This window comes from Grampus griseus (genome assembly GCF_964374135.1).
Source record: "Grampus griseus genome assembly, chromosome: 15".
NCBI lineage: Eukaryota > Metazoa > Chordata > Mammalia > Artiodactyla > Delphinidae > Grampus > Grampus griseus.
The window spans coordinates 1,988,832-2,007,419 of NC_139009.1; the positions used below are offsets into that span (position 1 = coordinate 1,988,832).

Here is an 18,588-nt window from a genome sequence, read left to right on the forward strand (position 1 = left end):
ATGGTCAAATTACTTTCCAAAGTAGTTATACTAATTTAGATTCCCAAAACCAGTGTATTGAAGTTTTTGTTTCCCCACCTGTGAATAAGTCTTATCAATAAGACTTCTATCTGGTGGGTCTGAAATTCTACCTCTCGTTACATCTTCTAGGGTTAAATGGCTTTTGTGTATTACTGGCTGTTGCAGTTTCCTCTGAGGGGACCCACTCCTTCATAATCTTTGCCCACATTTCCATTGGGTTATTTTTTGTTATTGATTTGTTGTAGTTCTTTACATATTTTAGGTATTTAATCCTTTATTTGTTATGAATCTTGCAAATATCTTCTCCCATTCTGGGAAATATCGTTTCTAACCCTAAAAAATACCAACATAACCTTTTTGTCAGCTTAGCAAGGGTCCCCCACGCTCCCTGCCCACATCGTCTTTGGCCCTGAAGACGGACACCCCTGTACCACCCTACACAGCCTGTGGAGCATCCACCCCTCCCTGGAAACCTGCTCCCACCTCAGCTCCCGGGGAGAAGACAAGAGTGTCACGGATGCCAGCCTTTTCCCAAATAAGTGTTTTGGGTTTTGTTTGTCTTTAATGTTGACAAGTTCAGAATTACTGTTCCTGTTAAGGCTTTAAAGTACCTTTTCAAAACCCTTCACATTGTTTCTCTTTTGAGAGCCATTCTTCATATGTTTATAATAGCCTTCTCCCTTTAATTTGCTTTTACTCAAATTATTTTTGCTATTGTAATTGTTACACTAACACAGATTGCTTCTCCTATTGGGTTTGGATTCTTGAGAACTGTTTAGAGGGATTGTATCCATGGATAATATTACGAGATCATTTACTGTGTTTTTTTATGAACGTCTTGCTCTGGTCTGGTGCCTTTGTTACAATTGATAACCAGTGCTGATACATTATTATTAACATTACATTTGGGTTCACTCTTTAAGTTATGCATATTCATTGAAATTTTATCTTCAAAACAGATGAAATGTCCATTCCTGATGTCGTTAACATACCCATTCCTGATGGAGTTCTTTTCAGCCTCTTGTAGGACACTAAGGTTTCCCATCCCAGCACCATCTTTTCTGTCTTTTGTTGGAATTCTGTCTCCTGTTCGAAAGAAAGCATAATGTTGGAAGTGAGCTTCGGGCTGTCAGAGTGCACCTCTGCGTAGGACAGTTCACTCCAGCTTTCTGTGCAACTGGAGGAAAACTGTGAAGCCACAGATCCCTCTGTTAGAAATGAAAAACATTTTGATTGTTGTTTAAGAAACGCAGATAGCAGTGCCTCTTCTGATACTAAATTCAAATCTGTGTGTTTAGTTTAAGTTAATAGAGCTATAATGATTTCATGTGAAGTCTTATTTCAGAACTTAATCCTTATGAATTACCGAGTCAGACCAAAGCTGATGAGACATGCACTCTGACTGACCCTCTGGCTCCCATCAGCTCCCTCCCCGCCTGGGTCAGCAAAGGTGAACTGTCACTGGGTCCTCCGTCCTTTTCTGCCCTCCCTCCAGAATCATGCAACTCACGTTTCTAGTTCTCAGACTAAATTCAGAAACTTTTTATCAACACATAACCATACATGGTGGTTCAGAATTGTTCAGCACATTTCAGATGTCTTACTTTGTTTTCCATGAGAAAATTAACTCATGTCTCAGAGTTAACATCTGCTGCTTAGGTTAGATTTCCAGTTTACTTTCCTCTGTGCCAGAACTCCTCCGAGTTTATCACTTAAGCCTATTTTCCTCGGTCTGAGAAGGCTGGTTAGCAAATCCTACAGCTCTTCACGTTGCTCACTCTCCTAGTGAACTCTGGCACGTCCAGTGTTTACTGGAACAGATGGTTAAGAGAGACGAAAATGTGCAATTCGGGGCGCCACCTCTATCGTCAGGACACCCAAGCGAAGCCTCCTGTAACCCGTCTCACGTGAGAAACGTGGGAGACACGTGCGTTCCCAGCGCCACCTGCATCAGACTCAGCGTTTCAGGGTCATGCAGAGGCAGTATGGACCATCCTGAATTCCCCTTCCTGCCTCAGGGCTCTGGGGCAGCACCGAATTACCCCTTTACTAGTAAGTCGTCTAGGACTCACTCAGGCTGGTGTTCTGTTTTCAGATGCAGCCTTGAAGTTGGAAGTGTCTCGTTGAGGGTTGTTTCGTGGCAGGTGAGGGACTCTGTGCTCTCTGCCAGGCACGGGTGTCCCCCGACCTGTGTCCTCATGGCAGAGCAGAGGAAGCAGGGGCTCCACTCCTCGCGTGCCGCCGGGTCGCAGGGGTCGGGGAAGGACGGGGGTGGGTGCCGGGTCCAGGGAAGCAAGTGCAGAGCAGCAGTCGGGCACCGGGTCCTGCTTGCCTTGACAGCGAGAGGAACTGCCAGGCCCCAAGGGGGAGAGCTGAGCCTGCCGACCGTGGGCAGAGGGTCCACGGAGTCTGCGCTCTGCTGGGCGTCCACCAGGCACCATCGCGTCAGCACGCTCGGGCCTCCCAGCAGCCTGGCCATGTCCCAGTCCCCTGTCCGGCTGGGCGGGTGGCCAGGAAAGTGGAGAGAGGATGCCACCCACCCAGCACACAGGCGAGTGGGTGGCGGGAGGGCCAGACCGTCTCCACGCCAGGGAAGTCCCGTGCCTGTGTGCCCCGCTGGAGTCAAGCTGACATTCCTCCTTTTGCTTTTTCTTTCAAGTTCGCTGCCCAGCACGGGGCCTGTGTGATTTCTGGTGCATCCCGCTCTGATTCTGTGGCTGCCGAGTGGGTCTGCAGTACTGCAGGGGACTCGATAACATGAATTGTGTAGGAGTGTTTTCATTTAATGTTTTCTAAATGATTAATGAGAGCACTTCTACCGTATTTATACCGACCTAGATTTTGGCAGGCCATGACTATATGTGGGAACTTTCCAGAAAAACAGAGCCACTGGGAAATACGTTTCCTTCCAGATTCTGACTTGCCCTCTTTTTCAAGGCGTGCTCTCCATGCAGGGGAGACAGGCTTCTGGCTGCTGTGGAGCTGCTGCGTATTTTATGTTGCTGGATTCTTCTGGCATGAAGGGCTTCACCGATTCCCAGTGACTCTTCACACAGAGCAAGGCTGGGTTTGCTAGACTGAGAGAATCAGTTTAAAGGTACTTTTATTTGCATTTCTTTAAAACAAACAAACAAACAAAAGCAGGAAAGGCCTGAGTTACGTTGAAACAGTTTCTGTTGTGTTTTACTGGCGAGGTTGTGGGGTTTGCTTGGGAACAGTGGTCACATCCCCTTCGTGACCAGCGTACGTCCAGCGCCTGTGCCTGCATTGGCACCTGAAACCCACTGAGTGACTGGCTGTTAACCTGTTCAAGCTGGGATTAATAGACAGCGTTTCTCCAGCTGCTTTTCTTGTTGTGGCTGTATGAACAGTATATTTTTCTAGAGAGGGGCATTCCTCTTTCTGATGTGTCATGAGGCTGTGTGTGTGCTTCCCTCTCGATTTCTGCTCTATGAGATTTTTAAGCAGTATGAGACCTTCCCAGTGGTACCAAGAGAGAAGAGGGGGAAACTGCTTCCCACTTTAGCCCTGGCTTTCTCCCGGACACTCCCAGGAAAGCCACGGGCAAGGGTGACGTGGTTAAGGAGGATCGGTGCTGGCTCTTCTCTTCCTGCTCTCGGCCGTCTGGATAGAGTCCCAACTCCAGATGCGAGTCACAGGGAGGCACGTGGAGTGTCACCTGTCGCCGGCGTCTGCCTGCGTCCACCTCCCAGAGCTGCGGGAGTCCAGTCCAGCACAGACAGGCTCTGGTGGAAAGCTCGACAGTTTGGGACAGGGATGTCTGTTACTCCATAGAAGATGGTGCCTGGAGAGAAGACGGTGTGAGGGCCCAGAGAAGACAGAACTGCAGGCACGTTCTTCTGGTCTTCCAAAGGGTCTTTGTTCTGTCTGCGTTAGTTAGGACTTCCAGCAGCATGTTCAGTAGGAGTGGTAAAAAGGGGAGGGGCATCTCGGCACGATTCAGGACCTTAGGGGGAGGCACCTGGCTTCTCACCGTAGGTGTTTATAGATGTTTTTATCTGTAGGTGTTTATAGATGTTTTTAGCTGTAGGTGTTTATAGATGTTCTTTATCAAATTGAGGACGTTTCCCTCTATTCATAGTTTGCTGAGAGTTTTAGTCATGAATGGGTGGTATATTTTGTCAAATGCTTCTTCTGCTTCTCTTGATTTATTGTGTGATTTTTCTTGTTTAGCTTGTTTGATGTGATGGGTTACCTTAATTCATTTTTGAATGTTGAACCAACCTTGCATACCTGGAATAAATCCCAGTTGGTCATGGTGGATAATTTCTTTTATACACTGTTAGTTTTGATTTGCTAATTTTTTGTTGGATTTGATCTAGTTGGAGTTGACTTGCTAATTTTGTGGAGGATTTTTGTATCTATGTTCATTAGCTACGTTCATCTATAGTTTTCCTTTCTTATAATACTGATTTTTTCCTGATTTTTCTATAATGCTGGCCTCATAGAATAAATGAGGGAGCATCCCCTCCACTTCTGTTTTCTGGAAGAGGCTGTAGAGAATTGGTACCACTTCCTCCTTAAATGTTGTATAGAATTCACCAGTGAAACCATCTGGGCCTGGGCCTGGTGCCTTCTAGTTTTGGAAGGTTACTATTTATCGATTTCATTTCTTAAGTAGATATTGGCCTATTTAGATTATCTATTTCTCCTTGTATGAGTTTTAGTAAGTAGGTTGTGTCTTTCAAGGAATTGGTCCATTTCATCTAGGTTATAAAATTTGTTGACATAGATTTGTTCATAATATTCCTTTATTTTCCTTTTAATGTCCACGTGATCAGTAGTGATGACCCCTTTTTCATTTCTGATATTAGTAATTCATGTCTTCTCTCTTCTTTCTTGGTTAGCCTGGCTAGAGTTTTATAAACTTTATTGATTTTTGTCAAAGAACTAGATTTGGATTTTGATGATTTTCTCTCTTGATTTCCTGTTTCCAATGTCATTGCTTTCTGCTCTAACTTTTCTTTCTTTTCTTCTGCTTTTATATTGCTTGTTTTTATCTCGTATCCTACAGTAGAAGCTTAGATGATTAATTTTAGGTCTTTTAAATATATGCATTTAACACTGTAAAATTCCCTCTTAGCACTGCTTTTGCTGCATCCCACGAATTTTGATAAATAGTATTTTCATTTTCATTTAGTTTGAAATATTTTCATATGTTCTTTTAAATGCAAAAACTTCCCCAGGTCCATGGGCAGTTTCCAGGGCAAAGAGCAAGTAACTCCCGACCACCTTGTCATATATTCAGCTCATTTATAAATTGGGCTTGGGAACTTCACAGACGTTTTGTTTCTGCAATTATCTTATAAAGCTTAAAGTGTTGTAGAGATTCTCTCCCTGCAGGTAAATTCTAAACCACGTGGGAACGACTACTGCCTGTTCTCTGATGTATAGGGATGACAGACACAACTTATGTGTGACTTACCATGTTAGCGCGATCCCATTTTAGTGATGCCAACGGTCAAGAAATGGTTTCTAGGAAGCTGAAATGACTGATGCCAGGATGTCAACTCAGTCATCCGTCTTCTTCAGACGTGGCAATTATTTAGTGTCATCAAAAAAAAATTCTAACGTTTAAATTGAATAATTGTCATCTTTCTTTTCTCTAGGCTCACAATCACAATAGAAACGATTTTCCATAGTATTCCTTAGTTTTGTTTGTCCTCTTGACCTTTCTTCTTCCTATCCTTACTGAAGACCATAGAGCATCATACAGTTTTTCAAGCTAAGAAGCACAAACATGAAGCCACCTCAGTGTGGCACATGGTAGGCCCTCGCTGATGGTTGCTGGATGGACGATGGACGGACTGAGGCACAGAGAGGCTGAGCAGCTTGCAGCTGTCACACAGCTTGCTTCTAACCATCTTTAAAGTGTAGTCCAGGGACTTCCCTGGTGGCGCAGTGGTTAAGAATCCACCTGCCAATGCAGGGGACACGGGTTCAATCCCTGGTCCGGGAAGATCCCACATGCCGCGGAGCAACTAAGCCCCTGCGCCACAACTACTGAGCCTGTGCTCTAGAGCCCGCGAGCCCTAGAGCTCACACGCCGCAACTTCTGAGCCCTGTGTGCTGCACCTACTGAAGCCCGCATGCCTAGAGCCCGTGCTCCGCAACAAGCCACCACGATGAGAAGCCCACACATCGCAACGAAGAATAGCCCCTACTCACCACAACTAGAGAAAGTGCACGCGCAGCAACGAGGACCCAACGCAGCCAAAAAATAAAATAATAATAAAGTGTAGTCCAGATCTAAGTATTGAGAGGCCCCTTCTGAATCTGTGAGGTTGCCCTGTGCTGGCTTTGTCACATCCTTTAAGTCGTTCATAGTCAGCACAGGCTGTTTGATTATTTGACGGCATTTATATACTTACATACTTACTAAATTACGATATATACTGATACAGATACACATCCAAGTCATGTCAGAGGGGAACGCGACACTAACAGAAAGATTCCCTCACCCTGAGAGAACACAGCCACGTTCAGACACTGTGCAAAAGCTCATTTCAACTGCAGTCCTTTTCGGATCACTGCTCTCATGCCCCCAGCACGCTGATGGAGGTGGCACTGCCCAGAACTCCCTCCCTCCGGGGCAGCCCTGGGCAGTGGAGTCTGCAAGGCCAGCTACCATGCCTTCCTTCCGCTTGGACAGCTCTGAGTAGAACTTTCACTCCAGAGCCACACACACACACACACAGAACTTTCACTCCAGAACCCGCCCCCCCACACACACACACACACGTCCCGGAGTCAGGCTGACGCTCCGTCCTCAGGACCTGGGCCCGAGGCGCACCCTCTCTCATTTCCCTCCCCGATAACCCGACCTATGCAACCTTCTACAGGAGTTCGACATCCCAAAGGAGTACAGAGAATCCATGAGTGTTCTGTTTTTTTTTACTGGAGCAGGCAGTGGTCTCTACCATTCTACTCATTTTGTGATAATTTCTACACGATTGTGGCGTAACTCTGGAAAAGCAGTGACAGCCAGCTTTCTCCTTTGGTCATTGTCTAGAACATACAGCTGTACAGAGAAAACCAAGACACGTTTTATAATTGGCATCATCGCATACTTTACCAAGACATAAGGGATTCCGTCATCCCTTCTGCTAGAACACCTGCAGATTCCCTGCTGCATGGGTGCTCACTCTGAGAGGGTGCTTAGTTGTACTCAGTTACAGCAAACAGACTCACTCTGCTTTGACTTTGGTTCTAGGCTCCATGGTCCCCTTTTCGATGCGGATCCTACACGCGGAGCTTCAGCAGTACCTGGGGAACCCCCAGGAGTCGCTGGACCGGCTGCACAGGGTGAAGGCCGTCTGCAGCAAGGTAACCGTCGCACCAAGTTGGGCCGCTGACCCCTCCCCTCCTGATGGAGGGCTCACCCAGACTTTCCCGCCCTCACGAGAAGCACATCACGCCACCCTGTACCCTTCCCACCACTGTGCTTCCCCCTCCTGAAAGGCAGGCTGACCCGGTTCCTTGTGACCGTGCAATTCACTGTTCTTGCTGAATTATTCTCGGGGGGCGGTGGGTGGTTTTCGGCAAAGCTTGAAGCCTGAAATCTTTCTTCCCGGTATTATTAGTAAATGAAAAGCAGGAGCGTCCCCTCTTGTGTAGAAATCACGCACGTGAACACGTGCCCGGCTGCCCGACCACTCACGCATCCTGCAAAAGGCTACGTGCACCTGCTTCATGTCAAACGGAGCATCAGAGCAGCATTTAAAGAGATAATGGTTTAAAATGTTCCAGAATCAAAGCAAATTATAGTGTATCATGACAAGTGTCACTCGTAATACTGACTCCAAAGGCAGAGAAGGTTCCGAAGTGCTTCCCGAGTTATTCTGGGTTGTAAAGTAACAATTACGTGGAAGGCATCAAGTTGTATTAACAGAAGATGAGATTTACTGCACTGAGTGATGGGAAGGAGAGATGTGGGGTTCAGAGTCTCCCCATCTCCAGGCAGCGGGCAGCCGCGCCCCCGAGAGCCTCCGTCTTCAGCCTGGAAGTGAGCCTGCCTTTCCTACCCTCCTGGCAGCCTTGCTGTGTAGCTTAGCTGCAGCGTCGTCTGTGGAAGGGCTCCCAAAGCTGTAACAGCAAGCAGTTAGGAGCGGCAGCATGTGACAGGTTTTTAAACGAGGTTATTTGTACTTGTCGAGTTCCTGCTTCAGTCCCCAGCTGCTCTATGGTGGACGTTCCTGGAGCTCCTGGGGGGTCCTCTGTGTTCCCGGCAGGGAAGTGGCAGGGCTTCCGCCCTCGCAGAGTGGATGCCACAGCAGGCCACCTGACACTCTTAAGCTTTGCATCGGTTTCTGGCTTTTATAGCTTAAAAGATAAAAAGAAAAACTTTGCTCTCTTATAATTTGATCCGTTGATGGGGGAAATTGTGTCATCACTATTTTTTAGAGTCTAACACTCCTTTCCTTGACTCTTAAAACATGGTTAAAATAGTTACTTCCAGAAATAGGAAAACAAAACTTGTAATTGGTACTGAATCAGTGATGTTCTAAATCACACACAGATGATTGTTTTTATTGCTTTTCACTCACCTCCGTGTCACACGGGACGTGCATATGAATTCTAAGGCTTTAACCCTAAGGCTGTCTCCCAAGGCCTGCCCGGCGGGCTCCACGCTCTCCTTGCGTCTCTGGGCGCCCGCCTGCCACGCCTGCTGCCACGTGGTGCTGCCCTTGACGCCACGGGCTCGGGGGGTCGGACACGGGGGTGGCGGTGATGGCGGCGGTGGCCACGGGGCTGTGCTCAGTGCTCCCGCCTACACGATGGGTGCTGTGCTCCGTGCTTTATGCTGAAGCTCCGTAAGTGCTCACAACGGCTGTACAAGGCGGCGCCATGCCTGATGTACAGACAAGGAGACGGAGCCTCCGAGGGTTAAGTACAGCTGAGGTCCGGCCGCGAGGGGCCTGAACGAGAGCAGGTCGCCGCCTGTGACCCGGCCGCCGCCCAGGAGCCGCAGCCCTTTTCCCCGCACGTGCAGCGTGTGCCCAGAAGCCTTGGAACGTGGCTTCGGCCTCGTGCGTCACCCTCCGGTGTCAGAGAGCGCCAGCTGCGCTTCCTCTGCCGAGAGCTGCTCTCAGTGGGTCAGGGGCCGCCGGGCTCCTCGCTGGGGGCGGGGGCGAGTCCAGCAAGGAAGGAGATGAGTCAGCCTGTGAAATAGTCTCTCCCAGGGTGATGCTCGCACCCGGCCCCCCGCCTCGGCTTCCCCTCCCCAGCCTGCTCGCCGGGCCTGGCCTCCTGCCCGCCCCAGACCCAGGGGGCCCAGGCTCAGCCAGCACCCACCAGGCCTCCCAGACGCAACTGCCTACTGGGGTGCAGCTGCGGCGTCGAGCAGGGCCCACCCGGGCCGCCCTGGAGTCGTCACGGGGGCTGGGGCGGACAGGAGGCCGCGCCGGGGCTACCCTCTGGAGCCGCCGACCGGCCAGCGCCTTGACGGCGATCGACGGCTTCACTCCGCGCAGGCAGCGAAACCAGGGCGTCATTTCCGGAAAGAGAGCAGCGGCGTGGTCCACATCCCCAAAGCGCTTTGTGCCCGTCGGTTTCGTTGCGCGTGTGGCGTCTCTCATTGCTCTGGAGGTCAGGGGTGGGCGTGGAAGCCGCGCCTGGGAAGGGGGTAAAGAAGAGAGCACGAAGGTTTCCGTCCTTAGTGAGAAAGCCGGCCGAGGCCCCGCTCCGTGCTTGGGAAGCGCACACGCTTGTCGCGGGTGCAGGTGTGTGTGCAGATGTGCTCGAAGCCCGCTGTTGGTCGCTGCCTCTCTAGCACACGTCAGGTGTTCACAGGTTCAGCCCCAGCGCGGGTTTCCCAAGTGAAAGGGGACGACCCGGGGTGGCAGCTAGAGTGAGATGCGGGCGGGCCCGGGGCAGCCAGGGTGGGTGAGAAGCAGACACCTGCCACCCGGTGGCCCTCGGCCCGGGCAGCCAGCGTCCCCCCTGCAAAGGGACACACTGGGATAGAGGTCTCCCGCTGCTTCCAGTCTGTGCCGCCCCGACCAGAGAGCAGCAGGGCACAGAGCCGGGTGTCCCAGGGCGCTGGGCTGGGGTGTGGGGACACGACACGGGCTCCAGATGGGTGTCTCGTCTCCACAGCCATCACGTGGGAAGTGTTTAGGATGTGACATCCGCTGTCCAAGCCAGTCTGCAGAATTACAATTACAGGACGGCCTCTGTGAAGGAAGTAATATGCCCTGAAGGAAGAACACTCCAGTACTTTAGAGGTGTGGGTAATGGGCTTAATGGTCATTTTTATTCTCTGTCCAGGTCTTAACAACGCACGTGTTAGTTTTATAAGTAGAATATTTTTCTTTTTTTATAAATTTATTTAGAATATTTTTCTATTGAAAAAAAATTAAATGAGGACAACGGGGCAAAGGGAAGATAAAATTCAGACAGCAGTACGGTCGGTAACGTACAAGGTTTATGCCACACACAGGTTGGCGCTGAGGGTCCAGGTAAGCAGAGCAGAGAGGGACATAACACCAGTTATGGAATCCCCGGCATCGTTTGCTCAGAAGAAGCTGAGCTTTTCCTTATACAGAAGATTCACTGGAGAATGGTTAGAGCCTGTGTATTCAACCTGATGAGAGCACTGTCTCGATTTTTTAGGTGTGGCCCAGTTTTAGCAGAACATTACTCACGACCTTTACAAAACGGTCCAGGGTTTTCTCTGCTGTCTTCGAAATAGAAGGTGACAAGTAAGAACCACGTGGTGAAGTAGTAAATGTTTGGTTCAGATGTAGTGGTATCGATGAAGAACAAAATATACCTCGATTTAAAATAAGCATGCCCCGTGGCTTAGGAGAGCCATCCCTGTCACGCCACAGCAGCGGTACCTCTGCTCACCATCCCTGCCCCTCGGCTTCTCTGCGGGCCACTGCACCTCTGGGTCCCGTCGGCAAAGAGCCAGGGAACACGTTTCTAAGCCCGTTTGCATGCGTCATGATGCCAGATCAGCATGGGGTTTGGGTCGCCGCTGATGGGGACGTGCCGCGTGGGTTTAAGTTCAGTGCTGCCCTGCCCTACAATTCGATTTCTGCAGCCTCTGCCCGCCCCACCTTAGCCCGGCTCGGGGCACCAGGTAGGAAGTGCCCCTTCAGAGACCCTCACTGCCGAAGGAGCCCCTCGGGAAGGGACGTCGGTTTGCTCTGTTCTTGGTTGGACACCCTAATGAGGCAGAGGTGAGAGGGGCGTTTCTAAGAAGGGTTCATATCTTTACTAAAAAGGAATTCCAACAGATGGACCTGCTCGGTTATACTGTTTTACTTGTAAACGAAGTTAAGAATGGAAGAGAGAACAGACATTGTCCGCCCTCCCCCTGCCAGCCGCTCTGGGAAGCACCCAGCTGGGCGGGCCATCCGGCGTGACCACGCCCGCCGCTGCCCGGCTTCACCAGACGCCCATGGTCCCCACGCCCCTCTGTCCTGCCCGCTCCAGCAGAGAACACATTGACGGTGGCTTCATCAGATAAGATGGGAGTGGCTGGAAAGTGAGGGCAGGTGGTGGAGAAGGGGAGGTGATGGCTCCTAATCCCTGGTCGAGGCCACATCTCTGCCCTTTGCCGTCGACACTCACGCTCCTGGGCCCGGGTGTGCTCAGAGGGCCCAGAAGGAGGTGACAGGAGCGTCCCTGTCGGCAGGGTCATTGCAGATCCCAGAACAGAGACTTGGGAATGTCGATCACACCCCTCAGCAGCCCCAGCCCCGTGTGAGATCTGATGTGCCAGAGGTGACCCACAGCGTGCCGTAAGGTCACCCGAGTTGGCAGGCGGTCCCACCCAACACCTGCATGATAGCCCAGCAACAGGCAGCCCTCGGCGGAACAGAGAGGTCTGGAATCTCCATCCTGGCATTGGTTGCCTTGGCATCGAAGGTTCTCACTCTCTGACCTGCATGGAAAGAGAGAGCATTGCGTCAAGGTGTGATGCCCTGCCGGGGGGTGTCCACAGGCCGCAGCTGGAGGGGCTTTGGAGTCAGGCAGACGGGTGTTTCCAGGTGTGGCCCTGACTCTTCCTGGTGGGGTGACCAGCCTGTGGAAGCCTGGGGAGGAGTGGTGTCACCAGCCACCTCCAGGCTGCTGTGTGGGTTAGATGACCAGCGACCTGGCACAGTGCGTGGTCCATGGGAGTGTTTAATATTCCTGCAGTGGCTTGGAGCAACTCCGAGAAGCCTCTTTTCACTTTGAAAAGCCTTTTTTCCAGAAGGTCCCCTAGGAGACTGGTAGGGCTGAGAAGGTCCCAGAACTTTCCAGAGAAATCTAAGCCCCTGTAGGGAGACCTGCTCTCACCTCAGTCTGAACACCGCAGGTCATTAGTGAGTCCTTGGGTCCTTGAGTTAGGGCCGGCCCCCAGGGGTCCAAAGATTGGACGCTTTGTGCATAAACCCGGTCGCTAGACCTTCCCCACCCACAGCCCGTGACAGGCTGACAAAGGACAGGACCAGGGCTCCTTCCCTGAGAGCTTTCCCACAAACCGAGGTCCCCAGACCACCCATACTGGTGCTGCCTGGAGCCCATCAGAAGGGCCGGTTTTGGGCTGCGCCCTGCATAGGACTCAGAACCTGGAGTTTAAAATACCGGAGTCCAGGGTCATGCGTATGCACCAGGGCCCACGAACCCAAAAATGCTTGTAAGTGATCTTCCAAACCCAGGGTAACTGCAGAGAAGTCAGGGCCTGGGTTTGGTCCCTTTAAATATGAGTAGGTGACCACATTGCCTGTTTGAGATCAAGTGGTCCTTTATCTATCTATCTATCTATCTATTTATTTATTTATGGCTGCATTGGGTCTTCGTTGCTGCGCGCGGGCGTGCACCAGTTGTGGCGAGCGGGGGCTACTCTTCGTTGCGGGGCGTGGGCTTCTCGTAGCGGTGGCTTCTCTTATTGCGGAGCACGGGCTGTAAGTACACAGGCTTCAGTAGTTGCGGCACTTGGGCTCAGTAGCTGCGGCTCGTGGGCTCTAGAGCGCAGGCTCAGTAGTTGTGGCGCACGGGCTTAGTTGCTCTGCAGCATGTGGGATCTTCCTGGACCAGGGCTCGAACCCGTGTCCCCTGCACTGGCAGGTGGATTCTTATCCACTGCGCCACCAGGGAAGCCCTGAGATCAAGTGGTCTTGGTTACATATGGAGTCAGGCAGCTGGGATATTCGTGCGAGGCGTATAGTTTTCTCCTTGGACAAAACAACCGAGCCCGGGCCTTCTGAGTCCTTTGTCCTCCTTCCGCTGCTGTCCAGAGTGTTGACGGCGTCTGCATTGCTGGAGTGACACTGCCCGTCGCAGAACCAATCCAGGACAGCCCAGGACCTGCGGGTGGGGCGGGGGGTGTCGATGCAGCCTCTCAGCTCTGGTCACACCCACCTGCTGAAAGAACAGCGGGTCCAGAACCGTCTCCCAGGCCCACATTTCCTTCTGGCTGCTCCCTATTCATGTCCAAGCAGCATCTTCACACCCTCAAAACCACTGTCATTTCAGTATTGTAGTTACTTTCGGAAGTACGTGGCTTGCCCGGAGCCCAGCTGCTGCCGACCCGCCACCTCACGCTCGCGTTTCCGGAGCATCTTCCAGAATGGGTGCCGTGGGTGCGGCCCGTCTTGGTCGTTCTGGGAAGCAGACCCAGAACTGCTCACGGGCGTCTGACCTGCACCTGGACAGGAGGGACAGGAGCGGCATGCGGCCACGTTTGCCATCCGAGTAGCTCAGGCTTTGGGTGGGAGCGTTTCTACACTTTACGGAAACGACCTTCGGTAGATCAGCGTGCTGTTACTGTGACTGTGTGAAGTCATACGGGTGGGAACTCTCTCCCCCAGACACTGTTCTCCTGCTATTCAGCTCAGGCTGGAGGTAACTGTGGCCCCCCAGGTGGGTTGCCCAGATGTGTGGAGATGCCCTGCAGGGAGCCAGGACCACTCCCCGACCCCGCCCTCCTGGAGTCTGTGCTTCCGATGATTCTCTCATGCTCTTTTGTTGTGGTTGGTTTTGCTGTCAGGCCTGCCACTCCCCCCACGTCCCATCCGTCGTGAGTCGGGGCCAGGCCTCGGGCCCTCTGCACTGTGTGTGGCCCCCGGGGCTGGGAAGAGCCAGGCCTCCCGCGTTTCTTCTTCAGAACCTCTTAGTCCTTCTCTTTGTTCCTGTCCCTCCTCAATGGTACCTTCGAGACCTTCTTTCCTGGTCAGTGTCTGTTTTTATGATTATTTATCAGAAGACCGATTGGCTGAAAAATGTCATTTGACCTCGTTTGGACCAACTAGCTCACCTTTGAGGTTACAGTTTTGAAGCCCGGGTGTGTCCTGAGTGGTCACGGTAGGACAGGCCTTCGTGTTCACAGCGAACTGTCGTCCACCTTTTGTGAAGCGCTGACCCTTGACAGCAGAGGAGGCCCAGCTGGCCCGTCTCTGTGTGGATGGGACGAGGCCAGTGAAAGCCCGGAGCAGCTGCTTCGCTGGTCGTGAACTTCGCCTCTTGAGGGTGGGCCGTTTGGGGCAGTGCTGCCTTGCAGGGTGGCCCACTACACAAGGGGGTGTCTCCCCAAAGCACGTGGCCTGAAGTCGGCCGTCAAGGAAGCATGAGCCCCCCGTTTTCACTTAGCACGTCTTTCTTTTCTTTCCCTGCAAACAGCCTTTACTATTAACACGTTTTTTCTCCTCACCCTGCCCTCCAAAAGAACATAGGCTCTGCTCAGATCACCGTGGTAGCAACTTCTTTCCTTTCAGGGAAACCAAATCACAGAGGAAGCAACTCAAGGTTATTAGCCGAACAGTAAAAACTATGTAAAGTGACAGATGCTCAGAATTTATTTGATACATTTAAAAAGGCTGCACATCTCAGGTGCCCTCGAGGAGCGACACTGATGCTTTCACAGAAGTTAGTAATCGTCCTCTTGTGTAACATTCCTGATGCTTTCCTGACAGACAGAATATCTGCCCCACGTCGGGGGTCTCTGATGCTTTACGAGCGTCATAAACCCAAACCCCCCACCAGTCAGAGAGCAGCTCCCTGTTTGCCGTCATCTCCGTGCCTTGTGAACAGCGAAGCTTAAAACGTGTCCCTGCGAAACGCTCCTGACAAATGGGTTTCCATACAGAGAAACCTGCTTCTCCTGGAGTATATTGTGACAACGTCTAGAAGCAAATTCATTTCTGTTGTTCTTCCTTCCATTTCCCGCAGATCCTGACGAACTTGGAGCAGGGCCTGGCCGAGGATGGCGGCATGAACAGCATGGCCCCGGAGAACAGACAAGGTCAGTGCCGGACTCGCCTTCCTTAGACAGTCAGCCGGCATCGTCAGAGGGCTCGGCCCCAGAGGTTGCTCTGTCTCATTCTTTTCCTTCTCACTCCGTAATGCACTCATCCTCTCATGCATTCGTCTCCTCGGTCCTTTCTTGGACCAAGCCAGGCACCGCGGTTGGTGCTGGCATAAGGCACGAACCCCGCTCTCGGGGAGCCCCGTCAGGCCGAGACCCGCCTACAGCAAATAACCCCAGAAATCGACGTGAGCGTCCACAGCAAGGTGGGTGCCTGGCCCGCCCGCCCGTGGGGAGCCTGAGGCCTGGGCGGAGCTGGAGAGGAAAGGAAGACGGGGCCCTGCGTGTGGAGCCTCGGGGGCCAGGCCGTGGAAATGGGTCGTTATGTGAGTGCTGGGCGGGCAGGGGCCGAACTGCGTTTTGAAAAGATTATCCTGGCTGAGATTTCTTGAGAACGTTAGAGAGAAGAACTTCTAATCATGCTTCAAAACCCAGCTCAGGTGGCACCTCCCTGAGAGGCTGGAACCTCTGCACGTGAGCCTGTGGGCTTATGTGGTCTCCAGGGGCTCGGTGGTCCCCCGCTCTGCGCCTGACTTGGAGCGGCTGTCGGTGACCACGGGCGAGCACGGATGATGTGGGCAAGGGGTGGGCTTCCTCTGAAGCCACGCTGTGAGGAGACGGATGTGCCAGAAGCAGGAGAGGTGGCCTGAGAGGAGAACCCCCCGGGGTAGAGACCTGTGCCCATGCCTCGGGCACGGCGGGGCCCCGGGCGCTGTGCACCCCAGACGCGCTCGTGACTGTGGGAAAGGGGGAAGCATCCCAGGCAGGAGATGTCCATCCTCGAGGACCAACAGCTCTGGCTGCATTTGTGCTTTAAACACAGATCCCTTTCTTTGAGAAATCCCAGGAGACCAGGCCTGTAGGTGCGATGTTCGTGCGTCCGTCTCAGTGATTTAAGTGCCGGTAGATAACAGGGGTCTGACATGGGCATCTCCGTGCCCTGGGACATCCCGCCCTCAGCATCTTTCCCACTCTCGCCATGTCATCCCACGGGGGGTCCGTGTTTTGGCGGCAGAGAGCAGGTAGTCGTTGGAGCTCAGGAAGCAGTGCCCGGAAACCTGACAACTCACAGCAGATCAACAGATTTATAGGCAAAGAGGGGAAGAAAGCACTAGGAAGTCCTCAAAGATAGTCAAAATCAAATTCAGTTCACTGAGAATCCACATTTTACATTGGTTAAGGAAAGATATTCAGAATTTTTCTTTTCACAAAAATGATGTCATAAGGGGAATGTAAGCAGCTAATGTATATTTAATTGCTGAAAGGCAAAGTGAGTTACGTTCTTAATTCTGACAATTAAGTTTTGTGTCCTTTTCTCAAGCACTCCAGGAATAAGCGTCATTTCTAGGAGACTGTTATCCCAAAATTGACCCTTGGTCCCGGCAGCGGGAGGAAGGTCAGCTTAAGGCAAGCTCGCCCAGTGGTCACCATTCACACGTGTCTGGGACGTGCTTCTCCCTGGGCCTCAGCTGGATGGCAGATTCAACATCTGACCAAGCACCAGCCTCTCCAGCCTCCCCGCCCCGCATCTGCTCCACTCCCCCTGCCCTCAGAGCCTGCTGAGGCAGATGGGTTAGAATTGTTGCTTCCACTTAAAAGGTCACAACACCTAGGCCTTGGGCAGGCAGGCCGCTGTTACCAGGGCGCAGCTGCTGACACCGGGGTGTGACCGTCCACCAGCCCTGCATCCGGGAGGCCTTCAGCCCATCCAGGTCACACCAGGAGTGGCCCTGCTGCAGGGCGAGGGCTGTCGTCTTGGCCGGCTTTTCCCATCTTTTGGACGTGCCGACCTGGGGACATGGCCCTGGTCGGCTCATGGGATCTGTCCTCCCCGAGGCTGAGCCGGTCGCCGAGGGCACAGCCCAAGGTGTGGGCTGAGCAGCACAGGGAGCGGTGGCCTAGCCGGGTGACGGGGGCGGGGCGTCCATCTGTCTGGGTCGGGCCGGCGGCAGGACCCGCTCCCCATGCACTCACCGTACTCCGCTCTTGCAGCCTCCGTGCAGCTGTGGCGGTCCCGCCTGGGACGGGTGACGTGCTCCATGGCCAATTGTCTGCTGCTCATGAAGGTATGATGTTCTCAGGGCGTGGGGGGGAGGGGAACCGCTGGGACCTCGAGGTGGTGTGCATGCGGGGGCGGTTATCGAGCAGAGAGGCCAGTGAGACACTCGGGATAAACGTGCTTTAATTTCTACTGAAAGAAGTGTCAATAGAATGTAGAATTTACACTGCCAAGTTTAATTGTTCAAACAGGGGTCGAGATGATTTAATTGAAATCCTCCTCATGCTCTCAATTCTCTCTCCCTCCTGTTTTTCTCTGGATTCAGTCCCAGAGTTGGCCTCTGTTCCCCCCATTAGAGGAGGTGGTTTCCCTCGTCCTGACCTGACTTGCGCTCAATGGCCATGGCATCTGGGGACAGGCTTCCCCGGGAGACCAGCTCCTTAGCCCCGCCCCCGCCCCCCCACTGCCAGCCCCCGGGGAGGCGGCTGGGGGACGAGGAGGCTGAACCGAGGGCGTCGCTCCTTTGTTCCTCCATCCGTGCCTCCCTGGCAGGGCCCAGCGGCAGGGGCTGGAGGCTGCTGCCGGAATCAGTGAGCCGCAGACACCCAGAGCAGCTCCGTTAACATCTTCTGGGCCATTAAGAGGCCAGATCGTGGCCCTCCCATGGGCCAGCCCAGGGTCACTCCTGAGCTTGGTTTTAGCAGAGCAGAGCAGGCAAATGGCCGAGGGGAGAAGCGGGCTCCGGGAGCTGGTGTCTAACCCTGACAGGGCAGCCCCGTGAGGGGACCGCGTCCCGGGCCAGCTGTGGGTCCCGTGCAGAAGGCCACGCTGGGTGTGCACTCGGCTCCTGCTCCAGGGCCCTGCCTTCCGTGCGTCGCTGTGACCCTGGGGTGCAGACTGCCTCGCGTGCCCCTCCCACCCCCGAGCCCCGGGGATCGCCCCTGAAACGAAGGCCCAGAAGGGATGCACTTGCAGCCCCCCTTGGACAGCGCCTTGGGGTTAAGGCGCTCTGGTTCTCTCAGCTCCTCCCTTCCTGCCACCGTGACCCCTGACACGGCGCCCCGTCCCTCCCGCGGGTGGAGGGAGCCGCCCAGGGCCACTGCCGCCTTCCTTCCGCGGAGCTCGCCGGCTCACGCGCAGAAACAAAGGACACATCGTAAAGTCACGGGCCGATCGGTGTCTCCTTGGTCACGGGCTGGGACACCTCAGGAGGGTCTCCTGTTCCACTGGTGGCTTCCTGTGTGCATTT

At 53.0% G+C, this 18,588-nt stretch overlaps 1 protein-coding gene across 1 annotated transcript in view; it reads left to right on the forward strand.

Annotated features, from left to right (window-relative positions):
* Positions 1-18,588, forward strand: part of TRAPPC12 (trafficking protein particle complex subunit 12) — a 62,047-nt gene that overhangs the window by 32,905 nt on the left and 10,554 nt on the right. Inside the window, exons 6-8 of the mRNA XM_082671976.1 lie at positions 7,256-7,368; positions 15,205-15,277; positions 17,333-17,406. Coding sequence (XP_082528102.1) covers positions 7,256-7,368; positions 15,205-15,277; positions 17,333-17,406 — 260 coding nt within the window. The remainder of the gene's footprint in view (positions 1-7,255; positions 7,369-15,204; positions 15,278-17,332; positions 17,407-18,588) is intronic.